At 41.4% G+C, this 17201-nt stretch overlaps 1 protein-coding gene across 1 annotated transcript; it reads right to left on the reverse strand.

Moving 5' to 3' along the window:
• Positions 1–211: 211 nt before the first annotated feature.
• Positions 212–17171, reverse strand: LOC124045265 (jun dimerization protein 2-like). The gene is made up of 4 exons (XM_046364552.1): positions 16909–17171; positions 6487–6704; positions 1161–1265; positions 212–1074 (listed from the first exon to the last, which is right to left on the reverse strand). Exons 1-4 carry the CDS (start codon positions 16994–16996, stop codon positions 892–894), a joined length of 594 nt encoding a protein of 197 aa, XP_046220508.1. The 5' UTR covers positions 16997–17171; the 3' UTR covers positions 212–891.
• Positions 17172–17201: the final 30 nt, after the last annotated feature.

The raw sequence follows: 17201 nt of genomic DNA on the forward strand, positions 1-17201 counted from the left end.
CTACATTTACCCTGTAAACAAATGAATGAGAAGAGTGATCAAATCAGGCAGCTGATTTAAATAACCCTATAGACAAATCATCAGCTGTATTTACATGGACTTACAGTATGATATTGTTTACAATTAGGATTTGCGTAATGCCATTATTCATATCACGGAATAAATGACCATTCGAATAGACGTTCACTGTTCTAAACCATAACAAAAGGAGAAAAGGAGAAAGGAACTATTTATTTAACAGAAATACAAAATGTATCACCTTTTGTGATAGCTTATATGTGTCTATATGATATAATATACAGTAAGTTTCAAAATAAGAACCATATTTGGAAGTAATAGCAGACCAACTATAATGTAAACAGTCCATACATAGGCTATGTGCATATATGACGCCTGCGCCAACAAAAATAAAACGTCTCAACCGGTCTGCCATCAGCACATACTGTAATACAGAGAAAAAAATATATTCAAAAACCCTACTAGTTCATAACCAGTATGCAAGTAAAAACAAACATAGGACAAGTTCTGACTGTGCCTATGGGGCCTGAGAGATCTGTCACGTTGCCCAGGAGTGGGAGTATTTCTCACCAAGCTGCATTTAGCCATGTATGTATTTATTTATTTACAGTGATACTGGCTGAGGCTATGGGGACCTGAATGGAAACAATAACAACACATCAAAATGAATGTGTTTAACTGCCAGCACAAAGTCCAATCACATTGGGTCACATTTGTGTTTAAAGGCTCTCTGGCTCCAGGCAGGTGTGCTTAGCTGGTTTGCCTCTAAGACAGGAACCCAGAGATACCGAAGTGCTGCTAGTTGGCCGGAGTGGGGCTTCACTGTAAACTGTAACAACACCCTGCTCTTCAGCTCAGAGTCCTGAGACATCACTAGCCCTCCAGTTGCTCCAGCAGGGGGTTGGCTTCACTTTCAGGGGTCTTGACGCTGTCCGTCCTGACTATGCACGTTGGGCGGTGGTGATTCAACATGATGATCAGCTGCTGCCGCTCATGCTTCAGCTCCTCAATCTGAGCTTTGAGTTCAGAGTTCATCACCTCTAGTCTCTCCGATTCCTGAGACAGTGGGGGCAAGAAGATCATTACTTATTCCTAGAAAACTGGAGAATTATTTCACATTTCATTAAAGAAAAACCTCTCACCCTTTGTAGATAGTCTGTCCTCTCCTTTTTTTTGTTTCTACAGCGTGCTGCTGCTACTTTGTTTTTCTCTCTCCTTCGTTTCCTCCTGTCTTCTTCCTCATCTCTCTACATTAAAGGAAAATGCAAACATATTTTAAAACCGAACAAGGTGGAAAATGGACCCTGCAATTACATTTCAACTGCAGGAAACAATCTAAAAGCGGGTTACTTGTTTTAATGATAATTCTGTCCAATAGGTGATGCTATTGGTCAACATTAAAGGCCCAGTACAATCAAAAACATGATATTCTGTGACACACACCCAAACGTTGAATAATAGTAAAGACATCAAAACTATGAAATAACACATATGGAATCATGTAGTAACCAAACCAGTTTTAAAATATATTTGAGATTCTTCAAAGTAGCCACCCTTTGCCCTGACAACAGCTTTGGACACCCTTAGCATTCTCTCAACCAGCTTCATGAGGAATGCTTTTCCAACCGTCTTGAAGGAGTTCCCACATATGCTGAGCACTTGTTGTGTCTACTTTTCCTTCACTCTGCAGTCCAACTCATCCCAAACCATCTCAATTGGGTTGAGGTCACTTGATTGTGGAGGCCAGGTCATCTGATGCAGCACTTTATCACTCTCCTTCTTGGCCAAATAGCCCTTACACAGCTGTTGAAAAACAAATGATAGTGGGACTAAGTGCAAACCAGATGGACTGGTGTATCGCTGCTGAATGCTGTGGTAGCCATGCTGGTTAAGTGTACCTTGAACTCTAAATAAATCACTGACAGCGTCACCAACAAAGCACCCCCACACCTCCACGCTTCACGGTGGAAACCACACATACTCTGAGTCTCGCAAAGATACGGCAGATGTAACCAAAAATCTCAAATTTGGACTGATCAGGCCAAAAGGTCCGATTTCCACCGGTCTAATGTCCATTGCTCCTGTTTCTTGGCCCAAGCAAGCCTCTTATTATTGGTGTCCTTTAGTAGTGGTTTCTTTGCTGCAATTCGAGCATGAACGTCTGACTCACACAGTCTCCTCTGAATAGTTCATGTTGAGAAGTGTGTTACTTGAACTCTGAAGCATTTATTTGAGCTGTAATCTGAGGTGCAGTTAACTGCCGATTTCTGAGTCTGGTAACCAATGAACTTATCCTCTGCAGCAGAGGTAACTCTGGATCTTCCTTTCATGGTGGTCCTCATGAGAGACTGTTTCATGACAGCGCTTGATGGTTTTTGCAACTGCACTAGAAGAAATGTTGAAAGTTCTTGAAATTTTACGGATTGACTGACCTTCATGTCTTAAAGTAATGATGGACTGTCATTTTTTCTTTACTTATTTGAGCTGTTCTTGCCATAATTTGGACTTGGTATTTTACCAAATAGGGCTACACCCCTACCTTGTCACAACGCAACTGATTGGCTGACACGCATTAAGGTAAGATATTCCACAAATTCACTTGAATTTGAAATGTATTCCAGGTGTCGACCTCGTGAATCTGAATGCCAAGAGTGTGCAAAGTTGTCATCAAGGCAAAGGGTGGCTACATTGAAGAATCTCAAATATATTTTGATTTGTTGAAAACTTTTTGGGTTACTACATGATTCCATGTGTGTAATTTCATAGTTTTGATGTCTTCACTATTATTCTACAATGTAGAAAATCATAAAAATAAAGAAAAACCCTTGAATGAGTAGGTGTGTCCAAACATTTGACTGGTACTGTATGCATGCATGTCGGAGGCTCCTCAGAGGAGGAAGGGGAGGACCATCCTCCTCAGTGAACTTCATACAAATAAATGTAAAACATTTAGACAAAACTATACTAAATAGATTCACATTTCACCAAATAATTTATTAAAACACACTGTTTTGCAATGAAGGTCTACAGTAGCCTCAACAGCACTCCATGGTGTAGCCGGAGGACAGCTAGATTCCCTCCTCCTCTTGTTATATTGACTTCAAATACAAAATCTAGGAGGCTCTTCATTCTCACCCCCTTCCATAGATTTAAAAAGTAATTATGACAACTTCCAGAGGACGTCCTCCAACCTATCAGAGCTCTTGCAGCATGAACTCACATGTTGTCCACCCAATCAAAGGATCAGATAACTAATCTAGTACTGAAAGCATAAGATACAGCTAGCTAGCACTGCAGTGCATAAAATGTGGTGAGTAATTGACTCAGAGAGAGAAAGACAATAGTTGAACAGTTTAACAAATTAATATTTTAAAAAATGAAAGAGAAGAGAGGAGTGCCATTTTTCACGTTCAGGTTCACTTACCTAGCTAGCAAATGCAGCTGGCTAGTTTAGCCTACTCAAACACCCGGCTCAAACAGAGGGATGCTATGTTAGCTAATGTTAGCTGGCTGTGACTATCCAACAACATACCTCCAAGTCAAGGTAAGCTTTTGGTTTTATTAATTTATTGCCACCAGGGCCCGTCGGTGTAACTGCCTACTGACTAAACATTCATGTTACTGCATGATTGTAGGAGTTTTTTTTAGCCTGCTCACATACAGCTGATTTGTTGTGCATTGAAGTCCACAAAGGAATGGATAAAGGTGAGAAGAGAAGAGTGCATAGAGGCGAGAAGGAATACAACGTGGTGTTTACGCATGATCAGAGGTGTATTCACTCTGGCAATTCTGTTGAAAAACATTTCTTAAAACGGAAGCAAATGAAACAGGGAAAAATTTTAAAAAATGTTCTCCTCTCTCATCATAAACAGCACTAACCACCAATGGTATGTATTTCCACACTACGAGGTTGGAATAATATTGTGAAATCCGGAATATTCTATTTAAGTAGAAGAACGGTTGGAAAATACATCTCAGCCTGCTTTGGTGGGTTTGAGTTTTTGCATGCCTGGTAGTGATGGGATGGTTGATAGCACTACTGATTCGACACAACATATCGATGCTCGTATTAAAAGTAAAAATATCACGTGATGATGACATTGGAAGCGTTGGTGGTCCCACAAGCATCTGACAGGTGTCGTAACAGAGAGCCGATCACTGCTAGCAGATTTTTGTTTTTATCTAGACATTTCACCTTCTTAGCAGGTGGAAAGCTACTGTAGCTCAGGGCACAGCGCCATAAGGTAGAATAATCTATTCTGAAATTGTAGCACACCATTGAATCTTGAGTGCCTATTTAGAATTGTCTTTCTCAGTGATTGTAAATTAAACAGCCAAAGGAATGTTGACAAGCAGTTACCACGTAATAAATGACATACAAAGCTTAGTTTGATCCCTCCCTCAGTGGATCCCGCTGTGGCTTCCAAGACATTGAGCCCTGCTGGGCACTATTTACAGGGTTAATATAAACATTCTTCTCCAGTTCTCGCATGACAGGTGGTTCTGCCTGTACAGCAGCAGCAATTGAGTCTGTGTTCTTAATGCACAGGAACGAATCCCTGTTTGGATGTTCATTTTTTTCTTTGAAACACTGGTTACATTGTATTTCTAACTTTTAAATCAAGTGTTTTGATAAGCATAGGCTGTTCATTTTTTATTTAACAACCTAAATCATACAAGAGACTGTGGCTCCATTGTAAAAAATAATAATATATATTACATACCCATTCAATAGTTTGGGGATACTTAGAAATGTCCGTGTTCTTGAAAGAAAAGCACATTTTTCATCCATTAAAATAGCATCAAATTGATCAGAAATACAGTGTAGACAGTGTTGATTACAGGCTCAAAATGGCCTACCCCTTCACAGAACAGCACAAACTGTCTCTAACCAGAATAGAAAGAGGAGTGGGAGGCCCGGTGCACAACTGAGAAAGAGGACAAGTACATTAGAGTGTCTAGTTTGAGAAACAGATGCCTCTCACAAGTCCTCAACTGGCAGCTTCATTAAATGGTACCCGCAAAACACCAGTCTCAATGTCAACAGTGAAGAGGCGACTTCAGGATGCTGGTGTTTCGATAAAATAATATAAAAAAATAATTACTATTTTCGGTTTCAATTATTTTGGTTGAATGCTGTAACACAGAATAAAACGATTTATAAAAGTTCCATGATTGCGCATTACTGCTTAACACATACAAACTATAATTTATTCACTTTAATAAAATATTTCAGTTGTGCATTTTATATGATTACTATTTCATTCCAAGCAAGTCATCATCTCATCTCTGTGGAGCTGCTGCCTGTGCTGTCTGACAAAAATCACTGTTTTGTAGTTCTTCTAAGTAAATAAGGCATACTTTTATGATGGCTGAATACCAACTATCAATCACTTTGATCCTGCATTTTCAGGTAAAGAGACCTCGAGAAGCATCAGCTGCTCTCTATGTCCTCACGATTGCGAATTCTTGTCTCTTCCATAGCAGTCGTAAATGATACACAGACCAAGTAGATGCGCTATGGATTATGGTCATTGTTGTTAATTACCACAGTTTAATACAATAAAGTATGTAGAATATTGGCCTGTTGGAAACTACAACTCCTTACAGTTCAAACGGGATTGGATTTATTTCTAGAGCAATGTGCACATGGAGATCAAAGAAGAAAAAAGAACTAAATGAAATTAAAATAATTGAACCGAAGTCAGTCAATAAGTTGTTTAAAACCCGAAAAATAACCGACATTTTGGTGAAATCACCAACCATGGATGCAAAGTAAACAGGGCAAAAAGTTTGTTTACCAACGCTCACGCCTATCCATTGCCCCATGACATTTTGATAGAGGCAATGGGAAAACAGGTTTATATAAACATGCTGATTTGTATTCCTGACCAGTAGATGTCTCTAAGGTGCACTGTGTTAAAAGTTCAGTTATTAACAGTTTTTCGGCACAATTGAGTGAAAGCCCCAAAGGCATTGGTTACCCATCACTACTGCTTGGTGTTATCACCAGGCGGTAAATTAGTTAATAGACCAATAACAAAAATAGTTCCAAACCTCGACGCAAATATCAGATAGTTTTCCCCACCCCAATCAGACCACTGACAGACAGTCCTTGCAAAATTCTTGCTTGATAAGTTGCTCTTTGCTAAAAGAGGCTATTTTTGTTTCTTTTTGACCATTTTAATTGAAAACAATCACAATAAGGTATTTAATTGTTATCTAGAAATGATTTGATATTGAGATAAAAACAGCTGCATTGGACCTTTAGGTAGACACTTAAGTCCCTCTGGGGTCTGGGAACAAAACATTATGTTTTCAAACTCAAACTTCTGTGATGGTTAGAAAAGTTAGAAAAAACAAAACAAAAAAATGAATGGTCTTAAACAGTAAAATTACCTGAAAGATATCTGAATTTCAACTTCTGACAACATCTTCAAGAACCAAAGCAAAAGCTTTCAATCTCACCTCTGTTTTGATGGTTAGGGACCTCTTCCCTAGCTTGCCCAGAAAGTGCAGCGGAGAGAGCATGGCCCCCAGTTCCCGGAGGTTGGTGTATTTGAGCTGGTCAGTCAGTGTGGTGTAGGGGATCCCTGCCAGGGGACCCAGGCTGGGCAATGAGCCGGCTGTCATCCGAGGATCTGGGATTGGTCCCGGCATCATATAAGACCCAGCCGTGACCACAGCTGATAGGAACAGGGACAAAAGGGCAGGAAAATACATGAAGAAAATCAAAGATGTGGATTGAGATGTACAATTCACCACCTTGTCCCCATGTTCTGAATATTTCACAACATTTTGCAGCTGTACCAGAGTAAAAGATCTGAATACATTTTACTCAAAATATTCACATTTCAAACCTGCTTCTAGTTTTGGCATTGTAGACAGATAATTGGTTTACATTCATTTCAGTCTGCTAAAGGGCTTAAATGTGTCATTTACTCGAGTGCACCTGGTTTCCCTGGCAGACTTCTCTAATGAAATGTTGGCATGTTGCAGAGCAGGAGGCCGAGGCTGTCTCCCATTAGGCCATTTTATTATTTCATCTCTCTTTTTTTCTGGAATGTATGTATACTCCCATTTACAGAGGTCTTGGCAATGATCTATGTGGTGTTTTTTTATTCCCAAGAAGGCCAAGAGAGGCACACAACCCTGCACAAAAGTAGACTCAGACACGTTCCACTTTATCCCACGGAGAGCTACAGACTGCCATTGCCAACAAACATCCATTTCCCATGTTTTCCTCCATATGAGCCTTTTCTCCATGTCAGCGAGGTGGAATGTGGCTGGAGGATCTCAGGACAATGTGGCCAACCCTGGTCCTCTGATAAAGGCCCTTCCTCTATCCCTTCTCCTCCTATTTTGTCTGACTAAACTGACACTATCCAAGAGCTATGGTGTCATACTTGTTCACCAGCATCTAGCCTGTAAATCTGTTTGGTTTATAACTGTAGTGATATACAGTGCATTCGGAAAGTATACTACAGACCCCTTCATTGTTTCCACATTTTGTTACGTTACAGCCTTAATCTAAAATTGATTAAATAAATATTTAAAAATCATGAATCTACACACAATACCCTATAATGCCAAAGCGAAAACAGATTTTTTGAAATTTCTGCAAATGTATTACAAATAAAAAACAGAAATACCTTATTTACATAAGTATTGAAACCCTTTGCTATGAGATTTGAAATTGAGCTCAGGTGCATCCTCTTCCCATTGATCATCCTTGAGATGTTTACAACTTGGAGTCCACCGGTGGTAAATTCAATTGACTGGACATGATTTGGAAAGGCACATGCCTGTCTATATAAGGTCCCACAGTTGACAGTGCATGACAGAGCAAAGACCAAGCCATGAGGTCGAATGAATTGTCCGTAGAGCTCCGAGACAGAATTGTGTTGAGGCACAGATCTGGGGAAGGGTTCCAACAAATATCAGCAGCATTGAAGTCCCAAGAACACAATGGCCTCCATCATTCTTAAATGGAAGAAGTTTGTAACCACCCAGACTCTTCCTAGAACTGGCTGCCCGGCCAAACTGAGCAATCAGGGAGAAGGGCCTTGGTCAGGGAGGTGACCAAGAACCCGATGATCACTCTGACAGAGCTCCAGAGTTCCTCTGTGGAGATGGGAGAACCTTCCAGAAGGACAACCATATCTGCAGCACTCCACCAACCAGGCCTTTATGGCAGAGTGTTCAGACGGAAGCCACTCCTCAGCAAAGGGCACATGACAGTTCACTTGGAGTTTGCCAAAAGGCACCTAACAGAGACTCTCAGACCATTAGAAACAAGATTCTCTGTTCTGATGAAAACATGACTGAACTATTTGGCCTAAATGCCAAGTGTCACATCTGGAGGAAACCTGGCAACATCCCTAAGGTGAAGCATGGTGGTGGCAGCATCATGCTGTGGGGATGTTTTTCAGCAGCATGGACTGGGAGGCTAGTCAGGATCAAGGGAAAGATGAACAGAGCAAGTACAGAGAGAGCCTTGATGAAAACCTGCTCCAGAGTGCTCAGGACCTCGAACTGGGGGCGAAGTTTCACCTTCCAACCGGACAATGACCCTAAGCACACAGCCAAGACAACGCAGGAGTGGCTTCGGGACAAGTATCTGAATGTCCTTGAGTGACCCAGACAGAGCCAGGACTGGAGACCCGAATCTCCCCATCCAATCTGACATAGCTTGAGGATCTGCAGCAAAGAATGGGAGAAACTCCCCAAATACAGGTGTGCCAAGCTTGTAGTGTCATACCAAAGAAGACTTGAGGCTGTAATCGCTGACAAAGGTGCTTCAACAAAGTACTGAGTATAGGGTCTGAACACTTATCACATCTCTTTTTTCCAATACATTTGCAAATGTCTAAAACCCTGTTTTGGCTTTGTTATTATGGGGTAATTGTGTGTAGATTGATGAGGGGAAAAACTACGTAATCAGTTTAAGAATAAGGCTGAAACGTAACAACATTTGGAAAGAGTCTAGGAGTCTGAATACTTTCCGAATGCACTACGTTTCGCAAGGACATCTGCTTCTATTCCCAGGAGAGTAGCAAGTAATTAATTTGGTAGGATGATAGATAGGGTATAGTATATAAACTCAGCAAAAGAAGAAACGTCCTCTCACTGTCAACTGCGTTTATTTTCAGCAAACTAAACATGTGTAAATATTTGTATGAACATAACAAGATTCAACAACTGAGACAAACTGAACAGGTTCCGCAGACATGTGACTAACAGAAATGGAATAATGTGTCCCTGAACAAAGGAGAGGGTCAAGATCAAAAGTAGATCAAAAGTAACCAGCTGCATTAAGTACTGCAATGAATCTCCACCTCGTGGACTGCACCAGATTTGCCAGTTAAAGCTGTGAGATGTTACCCCATTCCTTCACCAAGGCACCTGCAAGTTCCCAGACATTTCTGAGGGGAATGGTCCTAGCCCTCACCCTCCGATCCAACAGGTCCCAGATGTGCTCAATGGGATTGAGATCCGGGCTCGTTCCTGGCCATGGCAGAACACCGACATTCCTGTCTTGCAGGAAATTACGCACAGAACAAGCAGTATGACTGGTGGCATTGTCATGCTGGAGGGTCATGTCAGGATGAGCCTGCAGGAAGGGTACCACATGAGGGAGGAGGATGTCTTCCCTGTAACGCACAGCATTGAGATTGCCTGCAATGACAAGCTCAGTCCGATGCAATGACAACAAGCTCAGTCCGATGATGCTGTGACACACCGCCCCAGACCACGATGGACCCTCCACATCCAAATCGATCCAGCCCCAGATTACAGGTCTCGGTGTAACGCTCATTCCTTCTATGATAAACGCAAATCCGACCATCACCCCTGGTGAGACAAAACCGCGACTCGTCAGTGAAGAGCACTTTGTGCCCATAGGCGACGTTGTTGCCGGTGATGTCTGGTGAGGACCTGCCTTACAACAGGCCTACAAGCCCTCAGTCCAGCCTCTCTCAGCATATTGAGGATAGTCTGAGAACTGATGGAGGGATTGTGCGTTCCTGGTGTAACTCGGGCAGTTGTTGCCATCCTGCACCTGTCCCGCAGGTGTGATGTTCAGATGTAACGATCCTGTGCAGATGTTGTTACACGTGGTCTACCACTGCGAGGACAATCAGCTGATGGTCCTGTCTCCATATAGCGCTGTCTTAGGCGTCTCACAGTACAGACATTGGATTGTTTTTGCCCTGGCCACATCTGCAGTCCTCATGCCTCCTTGCAGCATGCCTAAGGCACATTCAAGTAGATGAACAGGGACCCTAGGCATCTTTCTTTTGGTGTTTTTCAGAGTCAGTAGAAAGGCCTCTTGAGTGTCCTAAGTTTTCATAACTGTGTCCTTAATTGCCTACCGTCTGTACGCTGTTAGTGTCTTAACGATGTGGTGGTGTGGGGACCGTGCTTTGGCAAAGTGGGTGGGATTATATCCTGTCTGTTTGGCCCTGTCTGGGGGTATCATCGGATGGGGCCACAGTGTCTTCTGACCCCTCCTGTCTCAGCCTCCAGTATTTATTCTGCAGTGGTTTGTGTTTGGGGGCTAGGGTCAGTCTTTTATATCTGGAGTATTTCTCCTATCTTATCCGGTGTCCTGTGTAAATTCAAGTATGCTCTCTAATTATCCCTTTCTCTTTCTGGGAGGACCTGAGCCCTAGGACCATGCCTCAGGACTACTTGGCATGATGACTCCTTGTAGTCCCCAGTCCACCTGGCTGTGCAGCTGCTCCAGTTTCAACTTTTCTGCCTGCGGCTATGAAACCTGACCTGTTCACTGTGATTACTATTATTTGACCATGCTGGTCATTTATGAACATTTGAACATCTTGGCCATGTTCTGTTATTAATCTCCACCCAGCACAGCCAGAAGAGGACTGGCACCCCTCATAGCCTGGTTCCTCTCTAGGTTTCTTCCTAGGTTTTAGCCTTTCTAGGGAGTTTTTCCTAGCCACTGTGCTTCTACACCTGCATTGCTTGCTGTTTGGGGTTTTAGACTGGGTTTCTGTACATCACTTTGATATATCAGCTAATGTAAGAAGGGCTATATAAATACATTTGATTTGAGTTAACGACCGTTCCACAAGTGCATGTTCATGAATTGTTTATGGTTCATTGAACAAGCATGGGGAACCGTGTTTAAACCCTTTACAATGAAGATCTGTGAAGCCATTTGGATTTTTACAAATTATCTTTGAAAGACAGGGTCCTGAAAAGGGGACATTTCTTTTTTTGCTTTGTTTAGGTTACACTGTAGCTCACTTAACAGTGTCTCAATATCGTTTGTTTAAAAAAAAGCATTTTAAATTAACTGCTTGACTCTACAACATTTTGCCTCACTCATTTGTAAGCTTGCATCAGCCATTCATTATTTTGCTACTATTCAATCCAAAGGTTGCCATGAAAATCAACCGGCTCTAAAATCAAAGAGAAGGTGCGTAGAGACAGGTAGCCAAGAACAGCTAGATACCACAACTCTCCCAAGGATATCAGAGCCTGTTGCATGCTGCATACAAGACCACCGTCTGATTTCACATTTCCCACCACATTATGGACTGAAATGGACTTACAGATATACTCACAACACCAACTAAATAACACCCCTGGGGTACAACCTGGGTAAAGAATCATATTAGCGTATACCTTTGTTCTGAATGTACAGTGTTCTTCCAAAAGATCTAAAAAATTGAAATAGCTTGAGCTCAGCAGGATATGCAACCATTAAAGTAATGGCTGAGTGAATGATGAGGGAAAAACAAACAGAAGAGAAACTGTTTTCTTTGTTTGGAAGTTAGCATGTCATAGGATGCCATTTCCAACGCTATTCACACAGCCGTAACACATCTGGACAACAGGAACACCTATGTGAGAATACTGTTCATTGACTACAGTACAGCATTCAACACTATTGTTCCCTCCAAGCTCAACACAAAGCTCTGGGTCTGGACACCACCCTCTGCAACTGGACCCTGGACTTCCTGACGAGCAGAGCACAGGCTGTGAGGATTGGCAACACCTCCTCCACACTGACTCTTAAAGTTTCCTCGGCCCTCTGCTGTACTTCCTATACACCTATGACTGCATGGCTTTGCATGACACTAATTCCATCAAGTTTGCTGATGACACCACAGTTATAGGCCTGATAACTAACAACAAGTCAGCCTATACGGAGGAAGTAAGTGAACTTGCAACCTCTCCCTCAACATCAGCAAAACAAAGGAGTTGATTGTTGACTTCAGGAAGCAGAGGAGGGAACATGACCTGACTCAAATGAACGGGACTGCAGTAGAGTCAGCAGTTTTAAGTTCCTCCGTGTCCACATCACTGAGGACATGACATTGACCAACAACACCACCACACTTGTCAAGAGGGTGCAACAGCATCTCTACTTCCTAAGGCAACTGAAGAAATTCACATGCCACCCGGGTCATCTCCATATACTACTGCTGCACCATCGAGAGCGCCCTGACTGGTTGGAACGCGGCCTGGAACGAAAATTGCTCCATCCACGACCGCAAGGCCCTCCAGCTTGTGATGAAGATGGCCCAGTACATCACTGGGACCGTGCTCCCACCCATCTAGGAAATCTACTCAGAACGGTGCCTGAGGAAGGCCCTAAGCATCATTAAGGACCCCACACATCCCAGCCACAAGCCGTTCACTCCCTTACCATCAGGCAGTCGGTATCAGAGCTTGAGGTCTGATAGAAACTGTCTCGGAGTCTGTTGGTATCTACAAGCCATCAGACTGCTGAACACTAACTGGACTGACCACCTGCACAGACTCTCCAGAACTTAGTACACACACACACACTACCAGACTCCTATTATGATTGCTAAATGCTGCACAACTTAAACACTTGCCTACCAAACCCCCCTTCTCCAAAACGTGTAAATATTAGACTAAACATTGTGCCTTCCTGTATTATACTGATGCTAAAAAATGTATTCTGTTGTACTGAGCCATTTACTTTATGTCTGTATTTTTTATATTTTTTATTGATTATTCTTGTTGTGAAGGAACCTGCAAGTCAGCATTTTGTTGGACGGTGAATACCATGTGTATCCCGTACATACGGCTAATAAAACTTCAAACTAGTAAAAGAGTACAGTAATCCAGACACCAACTAAAACCCAGGATACATTGATACAGGATGTCCTACCTCTGACCCAAATAATAGAAAGTACTGAAGGTTTCCTTCAAATGTCTATACTGCTTGGGCCTATGCCGTTTAGTCGTACAACGTTGAGTTGCAATTAATGGGACCCAAGCAAAGTAAGCCAATAACCTCACTCTGGGCAAGGTACCAAGACAAGTAATTCGAGGTTTTTGTGTATTTGCATGCAAGTGTAGCCTGTTTCACTCAAGAATATGCTAGCCCTTTCTATCTGCCCCCTCCCTCCACCACCTAACTGCCCTAATGTGCAACATTAAATCTACCAACAGCTTCCATTTGCCCTCCTTTTACAGCAAATTCTGTTCAACTAAGTAAATAATTTACTCAAATATTACCACTGCACAGATACAACCCAATTTGGCTTTACGGATGCAAATCTTGTAATTGTCGGTGTGTGTGTATATATATATATATATATATATATATATCACACACAGTTCCAGTCAAATGTTTTGACATACCTACTCATTCAGGGTTTTTATTTTTTTTACTATTTTATACATTGTAGAATAATAGTGAAGACATCAAAACTATGAAATAACACATGGAATCATGTAGTAACCAAAAGTGTTAAATCAAAATATATGTTATATTTTAGATTCTTCAAAGTACCCACCCTTTGCCTTGACAAATTTGCACACTCTTGGCATTCTCTCAACTATCTTCATGAGGTAGTTACCTGGAATGCATTTCAATTAACAACTGTGCCATTTTAAAAGTGAATTTGTGGAATTTCTTTCCTTAATGTGTTTGAGCCAATCAGTTGTGTTGTGACAAGGTAGGGGTGGTATACAGAAGGTAGCTCTATCTGGTAAAAGACCAAGTCCATATTACGGCAAGAACAGCTCAAATAATCAAGGAGAAATGATAGTCCATCATTACTTTAAGACATGCCAGTCAATTTAGAAAATGTCAAGAACTTTCTTCTAGTGCAATCGCAAAAAAACATCAAGTGCTATGATGAAACTGGCTCTCATGAGGACCGCCACAAAAAAAGGAAGACCAAGAGTTACCTCTGCTGCAGAGAAGCCATGAAGTCCTGGCTGCTTTACCATTCCAGGTAACTACCTCATGAAGATAGTTGAGAGAATGCCAAGAGTGTGTAAATGTGTCAAGGCAAAGGGTTCATTAGAGTTACCAGCCTCAGATTGCAGTCCAAATAAATGCTACAGAGTTCAAGTAACAGACATCTCAACATCAACTGTTCAGAGGAGACTGTGTAAATCAGGACTTCGTGGTGAAATTGCTGCAAGAAACCACTACTAAAGGACACCATTAAGAAGAAGAGACTTTCTTGGGCCAAGAAACACGAGCAATGGACATTAGACTGGTGGAAATCTGTCCTTTGGTCTGATTTTTGGCTCTAACTGTTGTGTCTTTGATAGAGTAGGTGAATGGATGATCTCCACATGTGTGGTTTCCACCATGAAGCATGGAGGAGGTGGAGTGATGGTGTGGGGGTGCTTTGCTGGTGACACTGTCAGTGATTTATTTGGAATTCAAGGCACACTTAACCAGCATGTTTACCACAGCATTCTGCAGTGATGCACCATCCCATCTGTTTTGTGCTTAGTGGGACTAACATTTGTTTTTCAACCGGACAATGACCCAAAACCCACCTCAAGCCCGTGTAGGGGCTATTTTACCAAGAAGGAGAGTGATGGGGTGCTGCATAAGATGACCTGGCTTCCACAATCACCCAACCTCAACCCAAGTAAGATGGTTTAGGATGAGTTGGACCGCAGAGTGAAGGTAAAGCAGCCAACATATGTGGGAACTCCTTCAAGACTGTTGGAAAAGCATTCCTCATGAAGCTGGTTGAGAGAATGCCCCGGGAGTGTGCAAAGCGGTCATCAAGGCAAAGGGTGGCTACTTTGAGGAACCTAAAATATATTTTGATTTGTTTAAAACTTTTTGGGTTACTACATGATTCCATGTGTTATTTCATAGTTATTTCTTCACTAATATTCTACAACGGAGAAAATAGTAAAAAGAAAATAAAAACCCTGGAATGAGTAAGTGCGTCCAAACTTTTGCCTGGATAGATAGAGAGAGAGAGAGCTAACTAACAGAATAGATATTGGTATGTCTTAGCAAAACCTGTCTTAGCCTGCTTCACCTTATGTGCTGAACGTGATTCAATGTTTGCTATGTGGTGCACATTTTGATTGTACCAGACTGAAACCCATTTTTAAATCAAGAAAATACATGCAAATGTCCATCATTTTGTCTCAGCATATAATTAGTTTCAGTTCTAAAGTTCCTCAAAAGGAAAGTACCAAGCCCAAAAACCTGGAAGTAATATGTGGAACTCCTCTGGTATTGTTGAAACTAGTACTGTTATGATGTTAGTTGCAATGCTACATGATAGTGACCTTTGTGGCAGCTTTAGTAGCCTATGCAGTAGTCACATACTTCAACAACCAGGTTTCTGTAATGTTTTTTTTATGCAACAACTGTAATGTGCGTCTATATACAAAGCCATAAGAATGTGCAGACAATTTTAATTAACAATAATACAAATATCTCCATAGCACAGTTTATGTGCAGGCTAACTGCAATTACACAGTCATTGCAGATATCTAACAAAATGATCTAATAGATGTATTGTTGTCCTTGTATTAGAGACAAATCCATCATGGTCATTTATTTGAATGCCCTGACTAAGTTGCTCTGGATAAGTGCATGTGCCAAATGAACAAAATGTATATCTTAATGTAATGTCCTGTGGTCCTGTAAAGCGCAGTTACATTGCATTCACAAAGAAACATGTTTTCTCCCTCCCAGTGAAAGTAAGGAATGAATGGTGAACAACAAGGCAGGGTTTGTGAGCAATCCAATGTCTCATGTCAAGACGCCTTTGGAGGTTTTCAATTGAGGACTGTGTACCTGCAACCTCACCATTCATACCAATAATCTATGTCCCAATAAAGGCAGATTAGAAAATGTAATTACATTGAAATATGTATTATATGAATAAGAACGATACAAATGTGTTCATTACTCAATGATTTGGGTATGCAACAGGAAAAGTTTCAATACTAAAACAGAAAGTGAAAAAATAAAGAAACCTTTAACAGAGAGCTGAAAATAGTTGAGAAATTAGCATTATTACCAGAAGCCTATTTTATTTTACAGAAAAAAATAGATCCAGCGTCCACTGTAAATAGTAGGCTACCTACTAAATTGAAACATTGTCAGAATTCCATCACGTTTTTGTAAAACTCCTGAAAGCCCGTTTTTACACAGCAACAAGAAAAGTAAACCTGGTTAATAATGATACACTTGAGTCATGACTCATTTCAAAGCATTAGTTATATATTCAGTATGGCATGCATGTTATGTAACGGACTTTTGCAGTGATGAAACGTTAAACCAATTATACATGTTCGTTCAGGAAAAATTAAGTTGCAGAGAACCACTTTATTGGGATGAATAAACGTGTAGGTCTGCAAGCGTGCATACTAAACAGATGAAAACCATTGAGTGTAAAGTTATGTCTTGTGAATAACGTTTATAAACTCCATAAATGCTTAAATTAGGCTATTGCTGCCCAATCCAAAGAGAACGAAAGAACGGGATTGCACAATTGCACGACTGTGCACAATTGTCCACTGAAAAACTCATGAATTGCACACATTCGCAACTCAAGTGTGGCGCCACAGTATAATAAATGTTTCTCGACTACGAAAATATATTACCTGACTTTGATCCCGAGTGCAACAGTTGTCCTTTCTTCTTGTCAGCTGAAGGTCGAGAGTATATTTTAAAAATTGGAAACCGTTGCATCAGCCCGTTTAAATAGTGATCCCTATCTGGGAGGATTTGGGAATGCGGAAATGAGTTATGCCAACTAGACGTAAACTGGGATGTAAAAAGCAAAGCTCAAAGTGGGAGCAAGAAGTGGGGAAGTCCTATCCGTCCCTCCCCTAGAAACCAGAAAACAAACCCCTCCACTGACCCAGTGCAGAACAGGACAGCCCCTGTCGTCTGC

The sequence above is a fragment of the Oncorhynchus gorbuscha genome, linkage group LG10, assembly GCF_021184085.1.
Source record: "Oncorhynchus gorbuscha isolate QuinsamMale2020 ecotype Even-year linkage group LG10, OgorEven_v1.0, whole genome shotgun sequence".
Classification (NCBI taxonomy): domain Eukaryota; kingdom Metazoa; phylum Chordata; class Actinopteri; order Salmoniformes; family Salmonidae; genus Oncorhynchus; species Oncorhynchus gorbuscha.

Excerpts from the sequence above, each read along its gene's own strand:
- LOC124045265 (XM_046364552.1), bottom strand. The coding sequence starts at position 16,996 with ATGCAACGGTTTCCAATTTTTAAAATATACTCTCGACCTTCAGCTGAC. Across the intron at positions 6,705-16,908 it reads GCACTCGGGATCAAAGTCAG|CTGTGGTCACGGCTGGGTCT; the intron begins GTAATATATTTT and ends TGTTCCTATCAG. Across the intron at positions 1,266-6,486 it reads CCCTAACCATCAAAACAGAG|AGAGATGAGGAAGAAGACAG; the intron begins GTGAGATTGAAA and ends CCTTTAATGTAG.